This window comes from Eulemur rufifrons, chromosome 7 (genome assembly GCF_041146395.1).
Source record: "Eulemur rufifrons isolate Redbay chromosome 7, OSU_ERuf_1, whole genome shotgun sequence".
Taxonomy (NCBI): Eukaryota; Metazoa; Chordata; class Mammalia; order Primates; family Lemuridae; genus Eulemur; species Eulemur rufifrons.
In genome coordinates this window covers 162,049,392-162,077,390 of record NC_090989.1, presented here as the reverse complement: position 1 = coordinate 162,077,390, position 27,999 = coordinate 162,049,392, and the positions used below count along the sequence as shown (strand labels likewise).

General features: G+C 48.6%; 1 protein-coding gene across 8 annotated transcripts; it reads left to right on the top strand.

The window, feature by feature from the left end:
* Positions 1-6: 6 nt before the first annotated feature.
* ACOX2 (acyl-CoA oxidase 2) lies at positions 7-27,999 on the top strand. Of its 8 annotated transcripts, none has more exons than XM_069476006.1 (16): positions 7-126; positions 227-349; positions 1,959-2,137; positions 2,559-2,715; positions 2,937-3,088; positions 3,506-3,613; positions 4,849-4,968; positions 5,292-5,407; positions 6,085-6,257; positions 8,089-8,251; positions 9,755-9,945; positions 11,566-11,745; positions 13,737-13,842; positions 17,888-18,105; positions 24,437-24,569; positions 27,862-27,999. In XM_069476006.1, the coding sequence occupies exons 3-16, from the start codon at positions 1,978-1,980 to the stop codon at positions 27,922-27,924; spliced, it is 2,040 nt and encodes a 679-aa protein (XP_069332107.1). In that variant the 5' UTR covers positions 7-126; positions 227-349; positions 1,959-1,977; the 3' UTR covers positions 27,925-27,999. The 8 variants fall into 8 exon arrangements, with proteins under 8 accessions (XP_069332107.1, XP_069332106.1, XP_069332103.1 ...); XM_069476005.1 differs by having other exon boundaries at positions 1,955-2,137; XM_069476002.1 differs by having other exon boundaries at positions 1,887-2,137.

Below are 27,999 nucleotides of genomic sequence, written 5' to 3'. Positions count from 1 at the left end.
CCTCGGACTTCCGTGTCCCAGCCCCCCGGTGGGAGGACAGAAGGGCTGAGCACCCAGCCTGCCAGAGGCTTAAGTCTGCACCCAGGGAGAGGCCAGCCGGGCCTGCAGTGTCAGCATAGGACAGAGGTGAGTCAGCAGAGCCTTACCAAGGGCAGGGGAGGGACTGGGAGACCCCTGGGGACTGGCCCGCCCCAGGAACGGCCCCAGCGCGGCTCCTGCTGACTAGGCACCCACCAGCCAGGCCCTGCACTAGGACTCAGGGCCACAGCATGGCTGAGACAGAGGTCCCGGCCCTCTTCCGGCTTCTGTTTTAGCAGGGAGGAGACAGCAGTAAACAAAAACATAGTAAGTGAGTAAATTATCTCGTGTCTTAGAAGGTGATCTGTGAAAAGAAAAGGAGTACAGCAGCGCGAAGGGGACTGGGAACGCCCGGGGAGGGGCTCGGGATTTTAAAGAAGGTGGTCACTGAGAGGTGGAGGTGACACTGAGGTGGGACACGGGAGTGGAGGTGACATCCGAGGAAAGGGTGTTCTGGGCAAAGGGCACAGCCCCAGCCAAGGCTGGCGGAGGAAGGCAGGGAGGCCTGAGGGGTTAGGGACAGGCAAGGAGGCAGGAGGAGGCAGAGTGGAGAGAGCAAGGGGCAGAGAAGCTGGTGAGATGGGGCCTGCGGGGACCCAGGGGCAGAAGATGGGGCTCCCTGCCAGCACCCCGCAGTCCTGACTTGCATATGAATGCCACTTGCTACATGTTTGCATGACCTTACAAAGTCTCCTCCCTCCCCAAGGCCCACGTCCGTCCGTCCGTCCGCTCTAGAAAATGTTAAGAACCACGGTGCATCACAGGGTTGAGATGAGGAAAAAGGGAAATCAAAAGAGTGGCAGCCACCTGAAAGAGTGGCAGCATGCCCCCTGCGAGCCAGAAACGCAGAGTGGGCTCCGGGGTGCCCACTGCCTTGGGGGAGGACACACCAGTAAATATGAACTTGTCCCGAACACTGATAGCGCCCAGTGGGGGGACTAAAGGGGTGCTGAGTCCTCCCAGGGTACTGCCATCAGGAGGGTGTCATGGGGGAGGGGTCCCTGGAAGCTGGGGCTCACTAGGAACACAGGGCGCTGCTGAGCCTTGGCCGGAGGGAACCGCAGGGGTGAAGGGTAGGAGGAGTGATGGAGCCCGGGATGCCGGGGTGAGCTGATGCAGGAGAGGGACAAACAGTGGGCACCAAGGGCACATCCCACACAGGGGAGGAAAACGTGATCTGCAGTTCAAGAGCTCACCCTGGCAGCTGGGAGAGCAGATAAGAGGGACGTGGAAGCCAGGCAAGAGATGACAGTGGCCTGAGTGGCAGCCAAGGAGACGGGCAGGAGCAGATGGATCTGAGAGACTGGAGAAGGATGGACCACACCTGGGGGTGGCCTCGCTGTGGCCAAAGATTTGCCATGAAGGAGGCAGCACCCACCCTGGCTTCGGGGACACCCAGGGGCTCCCGGGGAACACTTCCCAGACAGAGAGCAGGCTTCCTCACCTCAGCTCCACGGTACCCCATAGGGCTGACAGAAAAGGGGCTAAATGAGCCCAGAACTTTCCCCCCAGAAGCCCCCACAGTGGGGCTGTAGTGTGGACAAAGAATGTGCTTTGTGGTCAGACTCTTGGCCACCTTCAGCTGTGTGGCTAGAGGCCACTCACTTAACCTTGCTGGGATTATTTTCTTCATGTGTCACCTTCATTGACTTTGCACGAGGATTTCCCCAGGCAATGCTTGAGCAATGGCTGCATACGGTGCCCAGGCCACAGCCAGTGCCACAGAGCGTGCAGAAGTGGAGAGGCACTCAGGCTCTTCTCCACCCAGCAGCCCCTGGCTGACACCCAGCAGTTCCTCCCACACACAGGTTCTTTGCACGGCCCGATGCTCAGAGCAGACCTTCAGACCAGCCAGACCAGAAGTGTCTCTCCTCAGTTAGCAGGCAGATCCAGGACAGGATGAGCAGCCCAGTGCACCGAGTGTCGTTGGGGAACACCTGGAGCGGGCAAGTGCATCCCGACATAGACAGCGAGAGACACACGCAGTCCTTCGACGTGGAACGGCTCACCAACATCCTTGACGGAGGTGCCCAGAACACTGCATGCCGGAGGAGAGTTGGTAAGGGGAGGCTGAGGAATGGAGCATCTGCTTTATGCCCCATGCTTTGCTTGGAGGAGAGTCCTTGATTAGCAGTCCTGCCTTCAAATAAACTTTGCCCTTGAAATTCCACTGTTAGAGATTCATTCCTTTGGACCGTAAAGGCACTCTTAACATGCCATTGTTCCCTGAGCTCATCTGAGGGATAGAAGAGACCTAGGCAGCAGAAGACCTGGATGCTGGTTTTAAAATTCTACCATTGCATAGCTTTGTAACCTCGGGCAAGTCACTTTCCCACATCTGATCCTCAGTTGTCTCACCTGTAAATGACAATAATATCTGACTTCCTTTCCAGGTCCATGAAGCAAGTGAGTGGGAAGATTTGAAGGTGCCAGAAACTTCACCCAGATCCCTAAGCCCTCTTGTTCTCTGTCCCCTGCAGAGAGCATCATCCACAGTGACCCAGAGTTTAGCGGTCAGGATAGTTATTTCATGACCCAGAATGAGCGTTACGAGGCGGCCGTGCGGAAGACATTCCACACTCAGATGCTAATACAGAGATGGGGCTGGTCGGAAAAGGAATCCGTCTATGCTCACAGGTGCTGACTCCTAGGGCAGCCCCACTGTAGAGAAATCCACCTGGGATTACCTGGAACCTTCCTCCCACCCCAGGCCCATGAGCCATTTTCCCCAACAAAGGCAGTACCGGCTGGGAAAGCAGGATGCCAGGTGCCCCTTCCCTCCTGTGCTGTACCCAGGCTGGGGTTCCCGGGCCCCTGTCTCCCATAGGCTACTCAATCACAGCATCCCTCCCCCATAGAGCCCTTTCTGGAGACACGGTGTTAGGTGTGCACAAAATCTTCCTGAAAGCCCTCAGGAGCCTGGGCTCAGAGGATCAGATTGCCAAGTGGGAGCCACTCTGCAAAACGCACCAGATCATCGCAACATATGCCCAGACAGAACTGGGACACGGTGAGTGCGGGCTGTCGCATGCAGCGTTTAGGTGTGTACTGCACAACTCCAGAGGGCCCATTCGCATGTCAGTAGTCATAGATTTATATATTTAATAGGAAAATTTCCAGTAGATGGCAGTCAAGGGTCTTTTTCTAATTTGCACAAACATTGTATGCGCTACCAGTGGGGCAAGTCATTCCTTCCGGAAACATCGGCATCCATCCCTTGTCGTGGAAAGGCTACAGGGCTACAGGGGATGGTGTGTCCCGCACACGGCCCGTGGATGAATGGGGAGGAATGCCTGCGCGTGCCGCTGCGCGCCGACCCTCACTCCATGCTGGACTGGTGCCTAAGAGTGCCAGGGCCACCTGGAAGCTGCTTCCCAGGTAGGAACCCACCTAGGCCCAATGTCTAATTTCCCTTCTTGATCCCAAGGGACATACCTTCAGGGCCTGGAGACTGAAGCCACCTATGACCCGGCCACCCAGGAGTTTGTGATACACAGCCCCACGATAACCGCCACCAAATGGTGGCCTGGGGACCGTGAGTATCCCTCCATCCCCGTTCCTTGTCTCTCCCCAAGTAGAACAAACTTGGAGGGCAGAGTGGCACTAGCTTTGATGTCCAGCAGACCTCGGATTGATTTCTATTCTAGGCTGGTGGCCTCGAGCAGGTCAATTCCCCTCCCTGAGCCTCAGGTTCTCACTCTGTAAAGTAGTGAGTGGCGGGGAGGTCCCCAAGGGAATTTTGAAGTAGAGGACAAAACAGACCCAAATTTGGGGGGATGAGGGACAAGGCCTCTCTCTCTCTCTCTCTCACACACACACACACACACACACTTGGCCTAGCCCCAGGCCCTCCCCACGACACCAGCTCCTCTCATCTCCTGAGTTAGTGATGATGCCACCACCAGCGGGAGCCCAGGCCCTGCGATTGCACAGCTAGTGAGAAAAGCACGCTCCCTGCCCCTGCTGGCGCACCCAGAAAGGCTCACTCCGGCCTCCAGCGCCCATCAGGTCCCCGCCCCGACACCGTGCCTCCCCCGGTGGCCACCAGGTGGCGCCCACATCAAGCGTTCCCTGGGCTGAGAGATTGATTTTCCAAGCCCCAAGGGGGGGGGGTCCTCCTTCCTCAGACTTGAGAATTCACCTCTGAGGACACATCTGTGGCACCTGCAGACCCAGTCAGTGAGTGCCTTGTGTGGAAAAAATTAAATAAAACAAATGTGAGGAGTCCAGCTAGAGCAGGGGAGTGACAGAGGGGCGAGATACGGAGGGGGGGAATTGAGAGAGACAGGCAGACGAGAGACATGAGAGAGAGAGAGAATGACCAGTCAAAACTGCAGAGAAAAGAAGCCAGCCTTCAAGATCAGGCAGACCAGGCTTCAAATCCCAGCTCTGCCCCCTCCAGGCCAGTGACCTTCAGGGGGTCACTCCACTCTCGGAGCCTCAATTTCCTTATCGGGAAAATGGGACTCCTCGCACCTGCCCTGTAAGAACTGGAAAGCATCGTCACAGGGTCTGGCACCACCTGGACTGTGATAAGTGGTAATTACCTGTATTCATTGTCATGAGGTTGACGACAGTGATTCATTAGTAGTTTGGGGGGGAACAGAATCTCACTCATTTCATTTGCCTTTGCCAAATCACTGCTAGGTCTGTTTGATTCTTTGGGGGCAATCCCCCCTCTCTGTGACCAGTGACTTTTCAAGGCCCCATCAGTGACCCCAGCCCTAGGAGGGTCATCCTGTGATGGGCCTCTCATCTCTCTGCCCTCAGTGGGACGGTCGGCCACGCATGCCCTGGTCCTGGCCCAGCTGATCTGCTCAGGAGCCCGGCGGGGCATGCACGGCTTTATTGTGCCCATCCGGAGCCTTCAGGACCACACCCCGCTGCCAGGTAAGCCCATGCTGCTCCCTCAAGGACCCCTGCCAGGAGGAGATCCTACCAGGCCTCCTTGTCTCAGGGCCCTAGAGGTCCACAGGAGAAGCTGAGACACGTCTCTCCCTTGGTCAGGGAGGGGTCCAGTTGGGCAGACTTGGTGCTAACTGGCTGGTGACCTTGAGCAAGAATCTGAATCTTCCTGGCCTCAGCTTGCTCACCTGCAAAACAGGTGTGATAACACCACTGTCACAGGCTGCTGTGAGCTGGAATGCATGTGTGACACCTGGCACATAGCAAACGCTCAACTGATGGGTGTTCTCATCTCCCTCTCCTTCTAGGAATCACTGTTGGGGACATTGGGCCCAAGATGAACTTTGATCAAATGGACAATGGCTTCCTGCGACTGGACCATGTGCGAGTCCCGAGGGAGAACATGCTGAATCGCTTTGCCCAGGTCAGGAGCCTGGGGAGGCTGGGGACCTGTACTGCCTGGACAAGGGACCTGTGTTTTGTGCAGACTGCTGTTGGCTCTGGGTCCTCCTCCTGCGGGCTGAGTTTGGGCCACATACGCCCACCCAAAGAGGCTCTGGTGTCCCATAGACTGGGGTCAAACCCCAGCTTAGGAGCAGTGTGATCTCGGGCAAGTCATTTCGTCTCTCCGAGCCTCAGACTTCTTAGGTGTAAATGCTCATGACATGGGATGGCAGAGCAATTGTGGGGGGTGGGGTTGGCAAGGCAGTCCCAGGAGAGGGACGGGGCTGAGGATGACACGCGTAATATTTACCCACAGTGAGGCCTGGACACAACCAGTCACCGAGCAGATGCCGGCCAGAGTGCTGGCACAGTTCTGAAGGTCCCAATTCTGCCAGGCATTATCCCTTTAGTTGTGGATGAGGAGGAGGTCCAGGGTGTCCCAGGAAAGGAGCTATGAACCAGGGCACTTAGGGAAGTGTCTAGTGAGCAACAAGCACAGAAGCGTCTGGTACTGTAACATCCCGGCTGACGGCGGCCGTCTGCTCCAGATGAGGCTGAGGAGCGTGGCACCGCCGGCTGTGCCGGCTCACAGTTCTAGGGACAGGGCAGGATGGCGGGCCTTGGCTCAGACCCCGAACCCATCCTTGTCCCACACAGGTCTTGCCAGATGGCACCTACATCAAGCTTGGGACAGAACAGAGCAACTATCTTTCCATGGTGGTGACGCGGGTGGAAATTCTGCTGGGAGAGATCCTCCCCCAGCTGCAGAAGGCTTGCGTCATCGCCGTGCGCTACTCGGTCATACGTCGCCAATCCCGGCTCCGGCCCAGGCAAGGGGCGCCCGGAGGCTGAGCACAGCAGACCTGCTATCTCTCAGTCCCACTGTGCCCGCCCCCCGACACCACTGGGGTGCTGGAAGCAGGCATTTCCTCCCCACCACCCCCCGACACACACACACACACACACACACACACACACACACGTTTCCTGGATCTGGGCATGTCGGTGGGGTCTCTCTGGCTCCCTCTAACCCAGCTGGCCCAACCTGTGTCTGACCCCATCAGGCTCCGTGTGACTGTGTCTTTGGCCCTGTCCGAGTCCGACTCTTTCTGTACAGCCGCAGGGGATAGAGTGAGTCTGGGTCAGCCAGACCATGACTGGCTGAGTTTGTTTTGTCAGGTCATCTCAGACTGTATGTGGCAGAACTCATTCTGTCTGGCTTGACTGAGCACCTGACTGCGGTATGTCTAAGTCAGGATGCCTTTTGTTGTGCTTGGTGTGCCTGGCCACCCCTCCCTCCACCCCCAGGGCCCAGAATAGCAAGGACCGACCGTATCCTCTGTTTTAACCTAAGCACACGCGTGTGCACACACACAGGGTTTCCAGATACAGGACACTCAGCTACATTTGAATTTCAGGTACACAACGAATAATGCTTTAGAATAAACGTGTCCCAATGGACACCCCTGCAGGATGCAGCAAAATGGAGTGAGAATAGGATTAAAGGGTCACAGCATGACTGAACTTGTAGTTCTGACAGTTCTCATCCCAGCTCTGCTGACTGATCCTGGGCAAATCCTTTGCCCTCTCTGGGCCCCAGTTTTCTAACCCGTAAATGGTGAGATCAGCGGGACTGGAACTTGAGAACAGTCAGCCTGAGAGCCTGGGGTTCTCATGCCGGGGCTCAAGGGCCCAGAATGAGGCTGATGTAACTGACTGAGGCTGGAAGCCAGGCAAGCCTGCTGGACGCTCGGCCACCTCGCCTCGTTGTCCCTCAGCTTCCTCATCTACAAAATGGGTGTGGCAGGAGCAGCCTTTCAGGGTGGCATTGAGGGTGGAATGCAGTAAGATGTACCGGACCCTTGGCCCAGGGGCCTTTCCTCTGGCAAACCTACAGCACCCTCAAGCTGGGCTTCAGGATCTGGGCTGAGGGAGTCTCTCTGGAGGACAGGGCTGCTGGGAAGAAGGCTGCTGCTATGTCCTGCTTGCAGCCCATTTGCCTGGGTTGCAGAAGTGTTCCCACTACAGTTATAAGAAGGACGTGTTGGGGTAAGGAAATGCTGCCCCAGAGAGGAGCCCCCAGGTTCCTGCCCTCTATGGGGGCTTCTCATAATCACACCCGCTTTCAACCCACAGTTACCGAATGGCCCCTGTGTGCTGGACACGGTCGCAGGCACTGAGAACACAGCCTTGGGCAAGGCAGAAATGCAGTCCCTTCCTTGGGTTCCACCAGACCCGAGCGCACGTCCTAGGAGTTATTGTTGAGGCTTGACATATTTCTGAGCACATGGGCAGTGGAAGGTCACACGGTCAAATCATCATCACGCTCTTCACCTGAAATCCTTGGGACCAGATGTGTTGCAATTCAGAACTTTTCAGATTTTAGGATAAGACAGTGTGTATGCTGGAATTCTGTAAACCTCCCTCCACAAGGGCAGTACCCATAAGCAAACGTGTCGATATTTCTGCCATGAAACGCGTGGACTGTCATGTTAGGTGGGATTTTAAGAGGTTATTAATAGCCTCATGTCAGCTCAGGTCAAGTTTTGCAAAGAGTTATACAGAACTGTCTGTCTTTAAGGCTTTTATGGTGTTGGGGATACGGGAGGATGGACGTGGCAAGTAGCGATCTTCTAAATCTTCAGCTTCTTTTCCCCTCAGTGACCCAGAAGCAAAAATCCTGGACTACCAGACACAGCAGCACAAACTCTTTCCTCCGCTGGCCATGAGTTACGCCTTCCATTTCCTGGCAGTCAGCATCCTGGAATTCTTCCAGCGCTCCTACAGTGCCATCCTGGACAGAGACTTCAGCCTCCTGCCTGAGGTACCTGCTGTCTGCTGAGGGGCAGCGGCTGGGACGGCGGCTGAGGTCGCCCTGCTCACTGGGAAGCAGCCATAGCCCTGCTCCCTTGGGCCCTTCCCACCCCCCACCTCCCCCAGCCCCCCACATCCCAGGGTATCTGGGTGATAGACAAATTTACTCACACCTGGCCCCCAGAGACAGCTACACAAATGTCAGAGGAAATAATCTAGAGAGAACACAGGTCCACAATCCCTGATGTGCATCTGCCCTGAAAACTGAAAGTTGTTTGGAACTCATTTGGTGGCACAGTTTGACCTGAACTGACCTGATTTATCCCACGGAGTGTGAATACATTTTGCAGCAGGATTATTGATCCTGCTTAGTGTTTAATCACTAAGGCTGCCCCAAACCCCACTGGGGGTATCATATATAATCTACCTTAAATGCCCACTTTACCATTCTAAAATTCAAAAGCTACTCTGATTCCTAAATATATCTGGCCCAAAGGCTTAGGATAAAACACTGTGGAATTACATATATGCTCAGATTCAGTCTGTCCAGGCACAGTGTTTTATAAGCATTGCTTCATTAATCCTTCCAACTGTAGAGTAGGCACCATTTGTATCCCCATTTTACAGATGAGGAAACAGCGGCACAGAGAGGTAAAGGGACATGACCTTTCTCTCAAGGACCTGAAAGTTTGAAAGATGGGTAGATGCTTTCAAGAACCAAAAACTCAAATCAGACCTGCTGCCTGGCAGCTCCTCTATTGGGGCTGATATAACAAAATACCATAAACTGGTAGCTTATAAACAATAGAAATTTATTTCTTACAATTCTGGAGGCTGAGAAGTCCAAGATCAAAGCACCAGCAGATGTGGTGTCTGCTAGGGGCTTGCTTCCTGGTTCATAGATGGTACCTTCTCACTGTGTCCCCATATGGTGAAGGGCTGAGGAGGCTGTCTCGGGCGTCTTTCCTAAGGGCACTAATCCCATGCATGAGGGCTGCTCCATCCTTATGGCCTAATCGCCTCCCAAAAGCCCCCACCACCTCCTAATACCACTTGGGGGGTCAAGATTTCAACATATGAATTTTGGGCAGACACATTCAGACCACAGCACCTTCCTACAACCCAGGAAGTGGGCTGATAGTGGGCGCCCATCCTCACAGGCCAGCTTTCCAAAACCTCTGCTTGCCAGCAAAATCCATGACTCCTGGAGGATGGCGGGCCCAATCCAGGTAGCACCCTACTCCCAAGATCCTGGAGACACTGGCCAGGCCAGGTCTTCCTTGGTTCTTATTGCCCTGACAGCGACATGGCCTAATTGTGTTATTTTGGGTGAGTCACGTAACCTCTCTGAGTCTCAGCCTTCTCATTCATAAAGTTGTGAGCTGAGGACACACTTCTTCCCTCACAGAGCTGTGCTTAGCACGCAGTAAATACTCAGTAAGTGGGAAGTGAGGTTGTTACCGAGGGCGAAGGGCCCCCTTACACTGCCTGGCTGCTCTTCCTGTCCGCACAGCTCCACGCGCTGAGCACAGGTGCAAAGGCCATGATGGCGGACTTCTGCATCCAGGGAGCCGAGATGTGCCTCAGGGCCTGTGGCGGACACGGATACTCAAAGCTGAGTGGCCTGCCATCACTGGTCACCAGAGTGTTGGCCTCCTCCATCTACGAGGGTGAGAACACAGTGCTCTACCTGCAGGTGGCCAGGTAAGGTCCAGACTGGCCCAGGCCTCTGCCCAGCCCCTCAGGACATGCCACGTTTCTGCTTGGGTAGAGGCTTCTGGCTGATGCCCACAAAGGGAGCAGACTTTGGGAAGCAGCATTTGGGGACTGTCCAGTTCCCACAGTATGTGTCTAATCTACTGGCTTCCCCTCAGTTCCACTGCTGCTCCAGCCAGGCCACCACCTTCTCACCTAGAACACGGCCTCAGGCTCCTCCCTGGTCTCCTGCTGCTACCCTGCCCCACTTCCCCCCAGGCAGCCAGAGGGATCTTTTCAAAGCCTAGAGAAGATCACATCTTCCTCTTGCTTAAAATTCTTCAGTGGTTTCCCACTGCTCGTAGGAAAATGCCACTCTCTGTACTGTGGCCTGCAAGGTCGCACCTGCCTCCCTGCCCATCCTGCTCCCACACCCTCCTGCCTCTGCTCACTTCCGCCAGCCACACACTTCTTTCCCACCACGGGGACTTCACACCTGCTTCCCTCCTACCCAACACTGCCTTGTTTCCTTCGCAACAGTTTCATCACCTATAATTGTCTTTTTTTTTTTTCCTTTGGGTTTACCTTTTTAGCTCTGCTTCCTAACTAGATCAGGAGTTCCTTGAGGGCAGGGGCCACCGCCGCCTTGCTCACCGTAGCGTCCCAGGCTTGGCACAAAGCCTGCACACACGGGCTCCAACCTGAGGCAGGAAGTGATGGCCGAGTCGGCCTCGTCCACACAGGCGGTTTCTTCTCGTCCCTCTTACATCTGTGGGGTCTCGAGGCTGACAGAGCCTCTCACACTCACCTATTCTCAGGTGGCGAAACATGGCAAATGCTCCTCTGTGCAGGGAGAAAGGAGTTCACTGGCAAATATGATATATAACATTTACTGGATTTTTAAAAAAATATATAACATTGTGGGGTTTTTTTTCCAAATTACAAAAGGAATGCAATAGCATATATTAGGTACTTGGTGCCCAGAACCGTGCCAAGTACTTCCCAAATGTGTCTCATTCAGTTTTCACAACCCTCCTATCAGGTGAGAATTATCATCCCCATCTAGAGAGGGACACTTAGGAGGTGAAGCTACTTCTACAGTATCACATGGGTCTCGGGGAAGCTGCATGGGAATCTGGGCTTGTCTGAGCCCAGATCCTATAGCCACTAGGTTATCAGAAGGCAGCATCTAAGAGTCACCTATAATCCTCCTACTTGTGTTAGCGTTCTTGCATCTACCCTTTTTCAGCTAAGAAAATTTAATTTCCACACAGTCACTGTAGAAGTCATCATAAATCCCCAAATCAGAAGATCTTGACAGAAAATATTCTGTTTGCTCAGATTTCAAAAGGGTTTATGTTCGGGATCTGAGTGTCTGCCCCAGCTCCACAGCTGTTTCACTGTCGGCGTGCTCGTGCAGGAGGATGGCATGAGGGGCCCTGGAGCAGGGGTACCCATCAGGAGGACACTGGGCTAAGGCCTGGGTGACACTAGCTCTCCCATGTGAAGCCTGAAGCCAGGATAAGCATGCCTGCCTCTGGGAGTGAGGGGTGCTGGGCTGTCCCACAGAGCACCCCCACCTCTCACCTGCCTGCACCCTCCACCCCCACCCCTACCCCCATTCCCCAGGTTTCTGGTGAAGAGCTACCTGCAGGCTCAGGTGTCCCCTGGATCCACATCACAGAGGTCTCTTCCTCCATCTGTCGAGTATCTTACTGCACCTGATCTGTCCAGGTGCCCAGCCCAGAGGGCAGCAGACTTCCTCTGCCCGGAGCTCTATACCACAGCCTGGGCACACATGGCAACCAGGTAAGCCAGTGCTAAGAAATCGCCATCCCACCTGGGGGTAGGCTCCTTCCCACACTAGGACCTGTGGGATTTATTGGATGGGCATTCGCATATACACACCACGCCACCCCTAGTCTCCTCAGTCCTCTCAGCTCCTGCCACCCATCAGCCATGGACCATCATTTCCCCATCCTGGTCACAGCAGTAGAAGGACATCACCTCTCTAGCCAGTGAAAGGAATTTTAAAAATCCTTAGGTTCCTGTGGTGATTTGCAATACAACGTATGTACCTCTATGTAAATACTACAAATGTATCAATATGCAAATGCTAATAAAGCAATATCCATATGTTTGAAATATCCTATAATATAAAACTAATTTTCAAAAATATGACTACCCCAAGGGTTTATTTCTAGGGTCTAGTAGCCTCCAGGGACTGCAGACGAAACCAAGGACTCATCTATTCTGTTATCCCACAAATATTGTCAGGTCCAATCATGCAGGCTATGTCAGGAATGACCCAGTATGCTAGGGGCTGGGGATAAAGATAGGTCCAGACCTAGCACAGACACCACCAAGGAAAAGACAAAGAGATTTAACTATCTAAAAAGGAAATCTTCTGAACTCTGACCCAAATTAAAACACCAAAAACAAACTGGAATAACAAAACAAAAATATTTTCAGTATGTAATAAGAGGTCTTATATCCCAAACTTGTGATCCCAGAGATGTTTAATGGTAATTTCAAGATCAAAAGCAACTTGGGACGTTCATTTATTTATTTATTCCAAAAAATATTTATTAAGTGCTTACAACATGCCAGGCACTGTTCTCAGCACTAGGGATCTATCGATAAACCAGTCAGATAAAAAGCCCAGGCCTCAGAGAGCGAGCACTTTAGTTGGGAGAGTTGAGGAAGGAAAAATAAGATGGCTCAGGGTCATTAAAATGCCATGATATTTCTCTTTGCTTGAAACTCAATGTGACATCTGTTTATCTATTCCCTGGTGAAGCAAAATAAATATTGCCTCATAAACAGTTTGCTTTACACACAAATTCCAAGGGTCATGGGTGGATGGACAGGGAATAGAAAATAAAAGAGATTTGAGGTTAACAAAATGGCAAATGATTAATTTAGTGGTTTGGAGGGCAAGCGTTGGTTTTGTTTTTGTTTCTAGGTCCCTTGAGTAGGACTTGCAGCAGGCGGGTGACCGACAGGCCTCACTAGCCTTTGGAGAAAAAACATTCTCCTTGCTCAGGCCATAGGCAGTCATTCAACAGAATGGCCAGAAAACAGTGGCATCAGGGTAGAATCTGCATTGGAAAAAGGGGACAGCTCCTGGCCTGTGGCCTTGAGGCTTCACAACATGGTGATTAAGAACAAATCCAGGCCAGGCGTGGTGGCTCACACCTGTAATCCTAGCACTCTGGGAGGGCAAAGTGGGAGGATTCCTTGAGCTCAGGAGTTGGAGACCAGCCTGAGCAAGAGTGAGACCCCGTCTCTACTAAAAATAGAAAAAATCAGCCAGGTGTGGTAGTGCACGCCCGTAGTCCCAGCTACTCGGGAGGCTGAGGCAGGAGGATGGCTTGAGCCCAGGAATTTGAGGTTGCTGTGACCTAGGCTGACGCCATGGCACTCTAGCCTAGGCAACAGAGTTAGACTGTCTCAAAAATATAAATAAATAAATTTTTAAAAAACAGTCCTATCATGTTTTAAAAAAGTAAAAAAATTAAAATAGATTAAGAAAGGAAACAAAAGAAAAAAAAAAAAGAACAAGTCCAAATTCTGACCCTGGACAAGTTAGTTAACCTCTCTTGGACATCCCCAGTGCAAATTAGGAATGCCTGCCCTTAAAAGGGTTAAAGAGATAACGAGTATCAGGCATTTAGCTTTATGACACATAAGTGGTCAATAAATAGAAATTATGTCTATTTCTGAGGGACTCCAGGCAGCCCATCAGTTATATTTTCCACTCAGTCAGGAAGCTGAGCCTCTTTTTCTTTGGTCTCCAGGCTCATAAAGGATTCGGTACATCAGTTACAGACCCTGACGCAATCTGGGGCGGACCAGCACGAGGCCTGGAACCAGACCACTGTCATACACCTCCAGGCTGCTAAGGTGAGCTGTCCGTCAGCTGAAGCTGCAAGGGACCCGTTTTGTTTCCCAGGCAGGCTACCCTGCTGGGAAGATCCAAGCTCTGCCATTATTCCCCAGCCCTGCTCGGCGGCCGCTGCCCTCATTTCACTTCCAAGGCTTTAGTCCAGGGTTATTTTAATTAAAGGACTTAACTCCAAAGCAATCTTGCTGGCAGCTCTTAGGGGAAAAGGTAATGAGGCAGTGTTATTGGATTTGCTTCAGGTTGTTCAAATATTTCCTCCCAGACAGAAAAGCAGGTCAAGTCTCCCCTTAGCCCCACAGGCAATTCTTGGATGTCTGATTCAATTTCCACTGTTTTGTGTTTGTGCATAATTTACCATCAGTTGGCAAATATTTGAGCAACCAGGCACGGGGCTGGGTGCTCAACAGTGAAGCCACTGTCCATGCACAGCCACAATCAAGGAAGCACCATGACAGGGAAATACAGGCTGCGATGGGACCCTAGAGCAGGTGCATCTCTGCCCACCTTTGGGAGTCAGAAATGGTTAACAGAAGAAGCGGCAAATAGGCTAAGACTTAAAGGATGACTGAAATTAACTAAGGGTCATGGGTGGCAGCTTCGGAGAGGAAGGTTTCCAGGCAAAGGGAACAGCATGTCCAAAAGGAGGAGGCAAGGAAGAGGCAAGGAGAGGCATGGTGCTTGGTTGGAAGTACAAGCACTTCCAGGAGGACCTCAAGGAGGAAGACCGAAACAAGGAGAGGAAGGGAGGAGAGGGAGGAGAGACAGGCAAGGCCTGGGACCTTCTGCACCATTGTGAAAAGTTTTGGTTTTGTTTTCATTGCATTGGGAAGACTGTGCCAAGTTTGTATCAGGAGAGTGAAGTGATGAGAGTTTCATTCTAGAAGAATCGTGCAGGCTACAGGGGGAGGAAAGGACCAGGAGGGAAAGATGGAAGAGAGGCCTCAGAGAGTGATGGTGTGGGAAAGGGTAAGAATGACTCCTGAGTTCTAGCTTAGGCAGCTGGGACTCTGGCCCTGACAACAACTGAAAAACTAAAGTGATCACTCCAATCCTCAGGCCACAAGCCCAGAAAATGGCAGCCTTCAAGCAGGAGATCCCTGAAGGAGTGTAGAGGCCTCTGGGGGTGGGCTGGCCTGGGCAGTCTGGGCATGAGCACCACCTGCTGACCCACCACCTCCACCCCATCCACCGGTGCTGCTGGTAACTCTGCAACCCTCATCCTGCTCAGTCCAACACAGGGGCACCCCCTACTGCGCTAAATGTCCCATCCACACAGAGGGTTAGCCAAGGCTTCCACCAAATTACCAAAACAGGACCCACAGTTGCCCATTTGTCTGTCTTCTAAACCCATACCCTGCCTTCAAAGGACCCCGATGCTGCTTGCCAGGGCTGCCTCACTGAATACACACAACCCTGTGAGGGAGACGAGCGTCATCTCCATCTTAGGGCATGGAAAGAGAACTCTGAGGAATTAAATCCCAGAGGTAGGAAATAGCTGAGTCAAGATGCTGTCCTTTCCCACACACCATGGAGGGTGTGATGAGTGACTGAGGTGAGCCCCAAGCTCTGGGGGTGCCAAGGGCAGGAAGCTCAGCCAGCTTGGGGGAGAGGAGCAAGTCCTGGGGGGGTGGTGACCAAGCTGAGCCTCTGAGGTCATGATGGATAGGGCTTTCTGTGCTTTTGTAGGGGTTATCTACTCTACAGAAAGCTTGAGCGCCCACCTGGGTCCCCTCTGGAAACCGTAAATGTGCAGGTAGAGAATGACTGCAACTTGCGGGAGGTGGCCCATCGACAGAGGGGAAGACAAGGGGGAGCCGTGGGCTAAGGTCTGGTCCCAGCTCTGCGTGACCTCAGCAGCCACTTCCCTCCCTGGGCTTTAACTTCCCCGTCCGTAAAACAAAGGAGAATGGAAAAGCCCTTTTGGCTCTGACAGGCTCTGGTCCTGTAATCTCGGGCTCTGCCCAGCAGGATGTCAGTCCCCAGGACCCCTGGAGCAAATGCTGGATTACAGAATCCAGCCTCGGTTGCCCGTGGCTTTGGCAACACAGGGTAGCAGTTAGGAACACGGCCCAGTTTGGATCCCGTTGGCACTACTTACTAGTCATGTGACCTTCGGCAAGAAACTTAATCTTTCAGAGCCTTAATCTCTTCATTTGCAAAATGGAGCTGATAACAGTACCTACTTTGTAGGATTGTGATGAAGATTAAATGAGTTAAGACATGTAAAACTCAGGCACCTAGCACATAAGTGTTATATTATATATCCCACCCCACCCCCAAATTAGACAGGACCCAGGATCTAAACCAACACGCACACAGAGTAAATAAAGTTCACTGTGTTCAGAGCGTGGTGCCAAGGTTCTGCTCGGCCTTTCCCTGAAGCACGTAGGCCACCTTCTCCCCCTACTCCCATCCTGCTTTCCAAGGCAGAGGCCCAGGCCCTCGGGTAGCTTTCCATCACCCCACTGCTCAGCCCAGAGCCTTGAGCATCTGAGACTGTGGCCCTCAGATCAGGACAGAGAAAACAGGGCTCAGGTAAAACAAATGGGAATCTCCAGTTCTGCCAAGCTGGACCCAGTGTGAGCATCAAAGGCTGCCAGCGCCCGCAGAGGCAGCACAGCACATTTGCTCATGTTCACAACCTAACGCTGCAAGCCCCGCGTGGCTGTGAGCGCGGCAGGTCTGCACTGCAAAGTGGAGCTGTCAGCCCCTTTGTGAGGCCTCTGGGAAATGCAGGTTCTTTCCAAGTGAGAAACCTGATCAGGTCACTGCCCTGCTGAAGACTCCCTGGCCTCACAGAATAAAATCCCAACCTGGTCATTCACAGCCCTTCATGGACCTGGGTCCCAGGTACAGGTCCACTCTAACTCCCACAGTCCCTCCATCGTTACCGCATCATACCCCAGCGCTTCAGCTCATTAAATTGCTGGCAGCTTCCTGAAAGTACAGCCCTTTACACACAAAGGTCCCCCTGCCTGAGATGACCTTTCCCCATCCCTCGTCCCTCTGAGTGAACTCCTCTGAACCCCAAGACTCTCTAAGTCTTCCTACTTACAGTCACTACCAGCAGCATGGGCAGCCCAGGGGAGTCATTAGAAATGCACGGGCTCAGGCCTCACCCTGGAACCCACGTTTGGACAAGATCCCTAGGTGATCTGTATGCACATAAAAATTTGAAAAACGCTATTCTCTCTTTTCCTCTCTCACCCTCCTGGAACTCACACATCCTACATGATAAAATATTAATAATTATGTGCACTTGTCTTGGAGAGGGGAAATATTCAAAATATTTAAAACCAATAGGACACGGGCACCAGCCAATCCAAAAGGACTTCGGAGCTGGGGGAAGGAGGGCCCTGAAGGCCTCCTGTTTGGTCAGGCATTAATCCTTTAGTGGCTAGGCTATGGGGAGAAAGGTCCCAGAGAAGGTGGCCATCTGGCAGAGGGGCTCTCACTGGGTTGATGGCAGTGGTCACTTACCAACAGGTACCAAAATATTATTTTAACAACTGACAGAGACAGACTGTTACATATGGGCTAAATAACAGCACTGCTTACCTTAAGGAGTTTATGCTCTAGCTGGGATAAATTTCCATATACATCTTGAACCCTCACTTTCTCACACCATGGTGCACACACATGCGTGCACGCGCACACACACACACACACACACACCCCACTGCCTTGAACGTGGCAGACAATAGCTATTTTCTTGAGAAAAGTGGTGTTGCCCTCCACTGTCCCCAGGCCAGCCTCCAATATTCTTTCTTTCTACTTTCAACCCCACTTGAAGCTGCCCCAAGCAAAATGAAGAAGCCAAGGGCCAAGTTTCAAAGCCCACCAGCCCTCAACATACACAAAAACACCATGGAAAAGGCTCAGTCAGACCCCGAGTGAGCTAGGAGACAAGGCGGCTGCTTGTCAGCCTGCTGGGAAACACATGGCTGCGACAAGTTGATTCAAGCAGCCTTGCCAGGCTTCTAGGATGACTTCTAGAGTTGGGAATCACAAATCAGTGGCTAACGAGTCTGTGTGTCTCTGTAGGCACACTGCTACTATACCTCTGTGAAGAGCTTTAGTGAAGCTCTGCAGAAGCTAGAAGATGAACCTGCAATTCAGCAGGTGCTCAAGCGTCTCTGTCACCTCCACGCCTTACATGGTATCTTGACGAACTCAGGCGACTTTCTCCATGATGGCTTCCTGTCTGGGGCCCAAGTGGACATGGCGAGAACTGCCTACCTGGACCTGCTCCTCCTGATCCGGTGAGTGGCTGAGACTTCAACCCACACTGGCCTTCAGAGAATAACCCTAGACCCTGTTCACAGGTCACTCCAAACTCCAAACCCTTATTTTAATGTGGGGTCTGGCAACAGCCCTGGAGGGGTTTACACCCTAGCATTATCACACCAACATAAAGCATTATGAATTAATACAAGAAAAAAATGAAAAAAAATTAGAAATAAAAATGCTTAAGAATAAAGTAGCTAATTCAATTGAACTCTTCAACATGGTCCAGGAAATAGGATCAGTATCTAAGGAATATGAATAAAATGAAGCATGCTATATATGAATAATATGTGCTAATAATAAGAGTCTTAATCGTAGCTAACATTTAAGGAGCACTTACGTGCCAGGCACTGTGCCAAAAGCTCTTATAAGCATCATCTCATTTAAGCTTTTATAAGCATCATCTCATTTAATCCTTACAGCCCTTTGAAATGAATACTGTTAATCTCCCTGTTTTACTGGGAAGGAAATTCAGGCTTATGGGAGTTAACTTGCCCAGTGTCACACAGATTAGCCAGAGGAGGAGCCAGGTACAATCTCAGGCCTATCTGACCCCTGAGCATGCGCTCTTAACCCGCATGTTAAGGTCAAGGTTGAGGTATTATTTATTTCAAACATATCCCTGTCTTTATTGAATGTGCTTAAGCAAATTCTTACCAAGTTTAGTAAACTTACTTTAATTCTCCCTCAGCTTCAAGATGAAACTTTTTTTAAACTCAGTAATTCATGTATTGACTTGCAAAACAATAAATAATACAAACAGTTTTTAAATGCAGCTTTAATGCAGTACCATTTAGGGTTGTGAAATACTAATGCAGGGTTTTCATCCTGTTATTCTATAATCTAAATGATTGCTTTAATAACATATCAAAACCAAAGCCCAACCTCACTAGGGTACCAGAAAAATTAGAAAGTAAAACAATACAAATTATTTACCATATTTTTCATCCATAAGATGAAAAATGGGCTAACTTAAGAACATAATTTTTTGAAGACCTCATAGGGCAGAAAATATGATGCCTATTATATGCGAGGGGGGGCCTCCAATGGTTCTCATTATCAACAAGTCTAAGAGAAAAGAAAAAGGAAAAAGATTTGAACATTTTTAAAAATAAGATTTTTAAGACAGAGGTTTAAAAAAAACTAAACCAAATTCTTTATTTCTAACAATATATAATGTTACATACCATTTATGACTGCACATAAGCACCTAACAGATAGTTGGTAGTCAGTGTCTGTTCAATTAAATCATCAAAAATTGTCAAAAATACATTTCATACAATCATGCCCCAGGTATTAAACTTTCCCTAATATAGGGAATCCAATGGTGAAAACCATTAAGAGCATAATTAAGTACTGCACAGTTCAAGCCCAAGTGCGTCTTGGCTGTTTTGAAACACTCAGCAATTAAAGGAACATGAAGAAAATAATGTGCTAGTCCTGGTTGGCAGTGATGACAAAATAAAAAGATCACCTTAACATCTCATAAACACTTTTTTCTATTTGCAAACAGCATTTCTAAGTGCTTGCCTTGGCTCCAGAGACTTAAAATTCAAGACAAGACAGATAGCGCTGATGTAAGCTGCCAACTTCCACATGCATCAAACCCACAAATTGATTTACTTACATTACGGTTCCTAAGTAACCTTACTAATGCCGGGTGATTTGGTGTGTGACAGATTCCATGCTTTTAACCGGTCTGTGTCAGTTTCCTGCCTTGACTAGTCATTATCTTCCTCAGATTTCTGAGATGACAAATGAAGGACAGTGCACTATTCTAAGTGACACATAGAACTAGCTCTCTGTGTAATGTTAATTAACTGACCCAAATGGTTTTTAGTTAAGTAGTCATAAACTCTCACTTGGGGAACTTCAGGTAAAGATGGCAGATTAAACATATGCATTTACTTTTGTTCCTTCATGAAACTCCACTAAAACATCAGCACAAGGATTGAAATGTTTTGAAAGGCATAAACTGAGAGAGAAAGAGAAGAGTAGAGGAAACATGGAAGTTGGAGAACAGATGGAGATACTTAGCAGGCAAGTTAACCAGAGAGCCCAGGAATTAGCAGCGCTGTGCAGCTCTGCACTGAGACTGAACGATGGGTCAAAAGGCTATTTCAGAAGGAGTTGAATCCTCAGTTCTCCTCCTCCTGAGTGGTTTTAAGACTTTCCTTGGCCAGGCGTGGTGGCTCATGCCTGTAATCCTATCACTCTGGGAGGCTGAGGCTGGAGGATTGCTCGAAGTCAGGAGTTCAAGACTAGCCTGAGCAAGAGCGAGACCCCCATCTCTACTAAAAAAATAGAAAGAAATGATCTGGACAACTAAAGATATATAGAAAAAAATTAGCCGGGCATGGTGGCACTTGCCTGTAGTCCCAGCTACTTGGGAGGTTGAGGCAGAAGGATTGCTTGAGCCCAGGAGTTTGAGGTTGCTGTGAGCTAGGCTGACGCCACGGCACTCTAGCCAGGGCAAAAGAACGAGATTCTGTCTCCAAAAAAGAAAAAGAAAGACTTTGCTTGACCCTGCCCTGGTAGAAGAATAAATAGGGAACATCAGGCATAGCTGAGGATAAGGCTACCCTACAGAAAACAGGGGGCTTTATAGGCCAAATGCCGACACCTCTCTCCCTCAGCCCTCTTTTCCCACTGGTTCCTAAAAAATTGGAAGGCAGACTAGTACCCTGCAGGAAGACGGTAAAATGATCCTTCTCTGGAGAATCTGACCAGCCTAAGCAGAATGAGCAAGGGACGCAGACACCGAAGTCCCCCAGTGATCTAATTCACCCCACGGTGCACCCCACATTAACAAGCACACCCACAGGCTTCTCATCGACTACTGAATGCCCTGCTCTTAGCTATGATCAGACACCCAGGGATCGCCTCAGGAAAACCCCTAACACGAAAGATGGAGACCAAAACAAGCAAGGACAAGGCAACTCTAAGAACACAAGAGAATCCACAGAAGAAAACTTTTTAAAAAATCAGTAAGCTTCTTAAAGAGCTAAGAGCTCTTATTTTGTGCAACCACAAAATAAGAATCAGAATGTAATTATTTAAAAAGTAATATTTAGAGAACAAAAAAAGAGCTCTTTGAAATTAAAAAATGAAAAACTCAAGGACTGGAAGATAAAGTTGTGGAAATCTCACAGAAGAAAGAGAGCAAAAAGACAAACAGAAAATAGTTAAAGTATTTTCTAAAAGAGGACTAATCCTAGCTGTCCATTATCCCAGTAACAGGTCTAGAAAGAGAAGACAGAGAAAAGAGAAGGGAGCAAATCTTTAATAAAATAATTGAAGAAAACATCCCTCAAATGAAGGATACGAGTTTCAGACTGGACAGGGCCACAAATGCCTACAGGCTAGAAGAGAGGAGACAGACAGACAGACACGCACACAAAATAAGTCAAATATATACTATGTGAAATGGTAATAAGTGCTATAAAGAAAAGAATAGCAGGAAAGGGAGAAAGGAATGCTGGGGATGGGGGACTACAGTTTAAATAGGTCAGGGAAGGCCTCACTGGGAGGGTGACATTTGAGGAAAAACCTGCAGGAAGGTGGGGAGAAGCCGTGTGGCTGCTGGGAAGAGAGCATCCCAGGCAGATCATAAGTGCAGTCATGCCTCACTTAACGACGGGGATACGTTCTGAGAAATGCATCATGAGGTGACTTCGTCACTGTGCGAGTATCACAAGGTATACTTACCCAAACTAGATGGTCTAGCCTACTACACACCTAGGCTCTATGGTATAGCTATTGCTCCTGGGCTACAGACCTGCACAGCATGTACTGTACTGAATACTGTAGGCAACTGGAACACAAATTGCTAGGCAATAGGGATTTTTGGGTCCATCATAATCTTATGGGACCAACATCACATATACGGTCCATCATTGACTGAAATGTTACGTGGTACACGACTGTACAAACGTTGGAAGCCAGGGTGTGCTTGGCACATCCATCTAGACAACAGAGAAGAGGCCACAGAGGCAGGAATGGCTTCTGTGAGTGACGTAGAGACTGAGAGCAGAGGTCAGAGAGTTCAGGGAGTACAGGGAGGGGCCAGAGAGGGTAGAGTGGGTCACTGCAAAGACTGCAATGAAGACTTTGGCTTTTATTCTGTGTGAGAATGGGAGGGGTTTGAGCATAGGATAGACACAACCTGAAAGAATGTGATCTATGTTTTTAATGGATCGCTCCAGCTGCCGCATTGAGAATTAAGACTGAGACCACCGGGAGGCCAGTGCAGTAATCTAGGTGAGAGGTGACAGTGAACTGGACCAGGGACAGCACTGGAGGTGGTAAGAAGTGGTCAAAGTTTGTATATATTTTGAAGGTAGAACAAGATTTGCTGATATATTAGATGTGGGGCAAGAAAGAAGAAAGAAATCAAGGCTTTTAGCCAGAAGGTCAGAAATACCATTTACCATAAATGAGGAAGACTACAGGAGGGTCAGGTTTGGGCGGGATAGACAGGAAAAGGTCTAGTCTAGCAGATTAGGAGTTTGGTTTTGGACACATTATGTTTGAAGAGCCTGTTAGAAATCCAAGTACAGATGTTGGTAAGCAGGTGACACTGGAGGGATAAATTGAGAAGTCACTGGCATATGGCTGATATTTAAAGCCACGAGAGGGATGCTGTCACACCGAGTGAGTGCACGAAGAGAAGAGGTCCAAGTACTGAGTCTTGAGACCCTCCAAAGACAATACGACCTTGACAAGAGCTATTTCAGTGGAACAGGGGGAGTGAAAACCTGAATGGGTCCAGTTCAGGGAGAATGGGAAGACTGGAAGTAGTAAGCACAGATGGGCATAACACTTTCAGGAAGTTTTGTCATAAAAGGGAGCCATGATGCTGGAGGGGGAAATCGAGTCAAAGCCTTTGTTTAAGATGGGAGAAATGACAGCATGTTGGTGTGCCGATGGAAATGATCCAGGAGACAGGGCAATGTTGACGTTGTAGGGAAAGGTGGAGAATTTCTGAAACACTGCTCCCTAGCAGGCAAGAGGAAAGGGCATCTAGGAGGCAAGGAGGGACTGACTGGCCTAAGCTGGGCGCCTGCAGAGTTGACCTGCACTAAGAAGAAAGCAAGCCCTGTATGCATAAATGCAGGAGAGGGAACTTACGGACATTCTCTTACTGCTTCTACTTAATCACCCAGGTAAGAGAGACAGGGAGGTGGGTAGCATACATTTGAGGACTGAAGAGAAGATATGGAATAATCACCTAAGAGAAGGGAAGAGGAAGTGCCCTAGAGCAATGTGATATGACCACTGAGCAGCAATCAGGGCCCACTGGAACCCTTAACCACCAGTCAGGACTGGTTTTTCCAGCCACATATAGCTACAAAGGTGGTGGCATGAAGTCAGTGGAAAGTTGGAGATAAGGAAGAATGGGTTTTGCTAATCTAGTATGACAAAGCAAAAACAAATTGTTGAATATATTTTTGAGGGAGTAAATATAAAAGATCATGAAATTTCAGCTGGATAAGGAAGGAAGTGAGACCACAAGGGGGCAGAGGGGCATTAAATAGGTGACAGGTTCATAATGATGATGAGGGGTCATCAAGGAAGGATTAAATTGGGTACAGCATCCCAGTCACCTCAAACACTTTGATGACATACAGTCATCACAACATCAACACTGAATATTGGTCTGGCCAAAATTTTAACTATATTGGGAGGCAGGAAGGCCTAAGGGAGGAAGCATGGGGGTTGGGAGGAGGTAGGGATAAAGAGAGGGAGGCTGGGCACAGTGGCTCACGCCTGTAATCTCAGCACTTTGAGAGGCCAAGGCAGGAGGACTGCTTGAGGCCAGGAGTTCAAGACCAGCCTGGGCAACATAGTGCGACCCCCCCCCCATCTCTACAAAAAAGAAAATAATTAAAAAACTTAAAAATTAAAAAGAGGTGCTAAAAATAAATCCTTACCTTTTGTAATGAAGAGTCAACAGATAATACCTAAAACTGAACCATCAAGAAGCTGCAATATAAACAACATATTTAGACATTCAGGCAAATACCAAAATATCAGCTGCAAGATTGAAACTGATTGCTTCTGGGGAGGAGATCGAGGTGAGAGACAGAGGTATGCTGCTTTTTAAATAACAAACCTTAAGGAATTCTGACTCTTTATACTGCACATATATAACTGATTAAAAAATAAAAACTAAAATAAGGCTGAATTGTTTAGAAAGCGAATGATGATGCAACTCCTTGCAAGGTGTTGTTATTCACCATCCCAGATTAATTAGGTTCATAAGAGCAATCAGAAATACTCACAAACTCTTGTTTCCTCTCTCAGGAAGGATGCCATCCTGTTAACTGATGCTTTTGACTTCACTGATCAGTGTTTACATTCAGCACTTGGCTGTTATGATGGAAATGTCTATGAACGTCTGTTCCAGTGGGCTCAGAAGTCACCAACCAATACTCAGGTAGTTGAGTGGACACATTATGAATTATATAAGAGCAGAGAACAAGCAGTGAATATACACCCATGTTTTCCCATTTTAACTGATTCCCATTAGGTTGGAAATTACTTGGCATAGCACATCTGTTTTAAAAACTTTTAGAGTACAAGGCTGGGCATGGTGGCTCATGCCTATAGTCCTAGCACTCTGGAAGGCCGAGGCAGGCGGATCACTTGAGCCCAGGAGTTTGAGGTTGCTGTGAGCTATGATGATGCCACTGCACTCTAGCCGGGGTGACAGAGTAAGACTCTGTAACCAAAAAAAAAAAAATTTTTTTTAGAGAACACATAAAAGAAACCAAGGGTAGGGGTGTGGCCTGGCAAGAACTGCAAGTCTAGAAGCCTGGGCTGTAATCAGCAAAATGCAGTGCTGGGAACTGGGTAAAGGGAATTAGGAGGAAGGCCCCAGCTTTAAATTGTGGCTTGACATACCCAAGGGCATACACACAGAGTGGCAAACTGGCTTTTAAGTAACAAAAATAAGGAGATAAATCACTGTGCTGGTTTAACCATCTTACTTTCAGCCTTTTAACTGTTTTGTGTAGATAAAAGAGGGTATTTAGAGGGGATAGGAAGCTTAGGGGATGGCTCACTCAGACCTGCCAACGGCCTGCCAGAGATGCCTCCCTCCTCTTCACTCTAAGGAACACAATCCCAGGTGCGAAAGAGGTGCTGCACCGACGTCAGTACCCCAGAAAGCCATATAAACGACAATTTACAAGGGTTATATCAAAAAGACCCTCAGCTGTCCTACGAGAAAATACCAGACTTCTACATCATTAACAGCGAGAAGAGGGAGGGGACTCATAAAACCCCAACAGCCTCCGGCCAGCCAGGGTCCCACACTCTCTGCTGTGTGCCTCTTTGGGAAAAATTATGAATATGAATGAATACATTAACTGTAGTGAAGAAATAAACCCTGTATTTAGAATTTGGGGAACCAGTATTTAATAGATTTGACACAGATGATCGAAACACAAACTCTATAGGTACACAACAGATTATTTTAAGTTGTATAATGCCAACATGTTACTCAGATGGTGAAGCTTTCTTTTTTACCTCTTCAGTCCAATTTCAGAAAAGGTGTCTTAACACCTCATCAAATTGGCAACTCTCAGGCTTTGATTCACACTTAGCATGGTGTTAGACTTGCTCTTAACAATTTGCAGCCTGCCATACCTCATAGCTTAATTTAAACATGATTATCTAAAGTTATAACACAACCAGTTACCCTCAAGATGGTTGTCAGATAGAAGGCCAATCCATTTTGGTCACTCCCTGTCCCCAGGAAGGCATCCTTTTAACACAACAAGGAAATGGAAACAACTTACCTAGAGAAAGTATATGTTTACTGCTTAGCAGTTAACCTACATCCACCGTGTTACTTTTTCTAATAATTGAATCTATTTCTAACATTTAAATCCTGGCACAAAAATACAGCAGTCCTCCCACTCCAGACCAGCTCCCATGGTCTAACGTTAAGTGTTTGCCCTTTGGTGCTCCAGAGAAAAGCCCGCCCTGCTGCAACACCTGTCAGGAAATGCTGACCTATATAGCTCAAACCCATTGTACTGGCAACACAGAAACATTCCAGTTCTCCTGATTCCTCATCTAGACTGAAGAATGTAGGGGGCTTTCCTTGTTTTTCACTTTCTTTTTAATGTTTAAAAGACTTTAATCTGGATACTATCTAAGAGAGAGAGGCATGAGTGACCCACAGCATCAACAGATCTGGTAACACTTTGATACACTTTATCCCGCTCACTTCTGTCTCCTTCCACTTGACTGTGAACGATGGAGTCTTCACCTTCTTCACTCCACGATCTATCAGAGTAGACACTCCATGTTTCCATAAACCATGAACGAACATGGTTCTATAACCTGCATAGCGAAACAAACTGCTGCGTACACAATGCCATGGACTCTTGTCATCCTAGCTTGTATGATCTTGCTAAAAAGGTGGCAGGTACAGTACTGCGGCCCTTCATCCATAAGCTCATAAGTAATTAGAAATGTGAAGTTACAAATGACCTTGGAGAACCATTTCCAGTTAGTTAAAATGACACTTAGCTGACTGCTAATATATAGCCACACGATCTAACAATACATTTCTGGCTCCTTTTAGAGACCTCCCAAATAGCACTTTTAAAGTGTATTTTTCTAATCTATTATAGATAACTTTGAAGCTGCAATAAGGGAGATTTTCTTCCTCATTTGCACTAGTAGAAAAAGGCACGCTACAGGTATCTCAAACAAATTAAAACAGCAGCTATGTTGAAACATGCTCTGTAGACACAAAAGCATAAACAAGAATATATTTCACTAACATTTTTCTACCACAGGAAAAATGCTAAAGTCAAACATCTTAGAATCACAGGAGCGTCTCTGTCGGGGGCAGGCTGTGTTGAGCTTTATCCCCAGACAGTGATGTGCTCTCTCTTGGTTTACTCTAGCCATGTCTGCTTCTTGGCTTTTTTCCTGATTTGAATGCTATTTCAAGCCAGTTTCTTCAAAATGAACTGCAAAAGACTGTTCCCCTCCCCACCTGAACTCATATCTAAGTGATTTCCTAGAGAGGCAAGCAGTGGAGGGAACTGTTGGCAATAATTTCAAAACAAGAATCCTATTTTCCCTCAATTATTCTAACGTAAAAATTTGTCCAAGTAGTAGATTCATTCATTCAATCATTCAACAAATATTTACTAGGCACATTGCCAAAAACTGTCCTAGGTACTGAGGACACAGTCAAGAACAAGAGTCATAGGCCTAGTGTTCGAGTAGCTTACAGTTTCAGTGTAGACACGCAAAAAAAGTAAATTTTATAAAAGATGAGGCTAGAGCTATGAAAGACAGAATCAAGCCACTGCATTAGAGCGTAACAGGGATAAGCAACTCTGACCTAGAATGCTGCTTACCTCATTCTACTATCTGGTGCCTTGCTTTATGGGTTAATGTTCCATTTCAAAGAGCCTCAAAGAGTCAAGCCTTTTATTTGTATTCAATTCCAAAAGCAAGTGATAAGCAGTGTTCTTAATTGGCCACCTGCATCCACAATTTAAAATCTGCATGGGAAAAGGATGCCCTTTGGAAAAATGTTTCTCCATATGTTCACACAAAAATGAATTTAAAAAATAATTTTAAAAATTAAGCATCTTATGTAATGTTACTTTTTTGAAGCTAAAGACTTATTTTGAAAGTAAGTCATTAATCCTGGCAGAAATATCCTGTCTTAATAATGCATTTCTCTCTACAAACAGGGGAACCCTGCCTATGAGAAATATATAAGACCATTATTACAAAGTTGGAGATCCAAGCTATGAAACAACCAACAGTATTCAAGAAGCAAGCAGCACCACTATGTGATAATGGTACTATGGCATATATATAAAATTAAA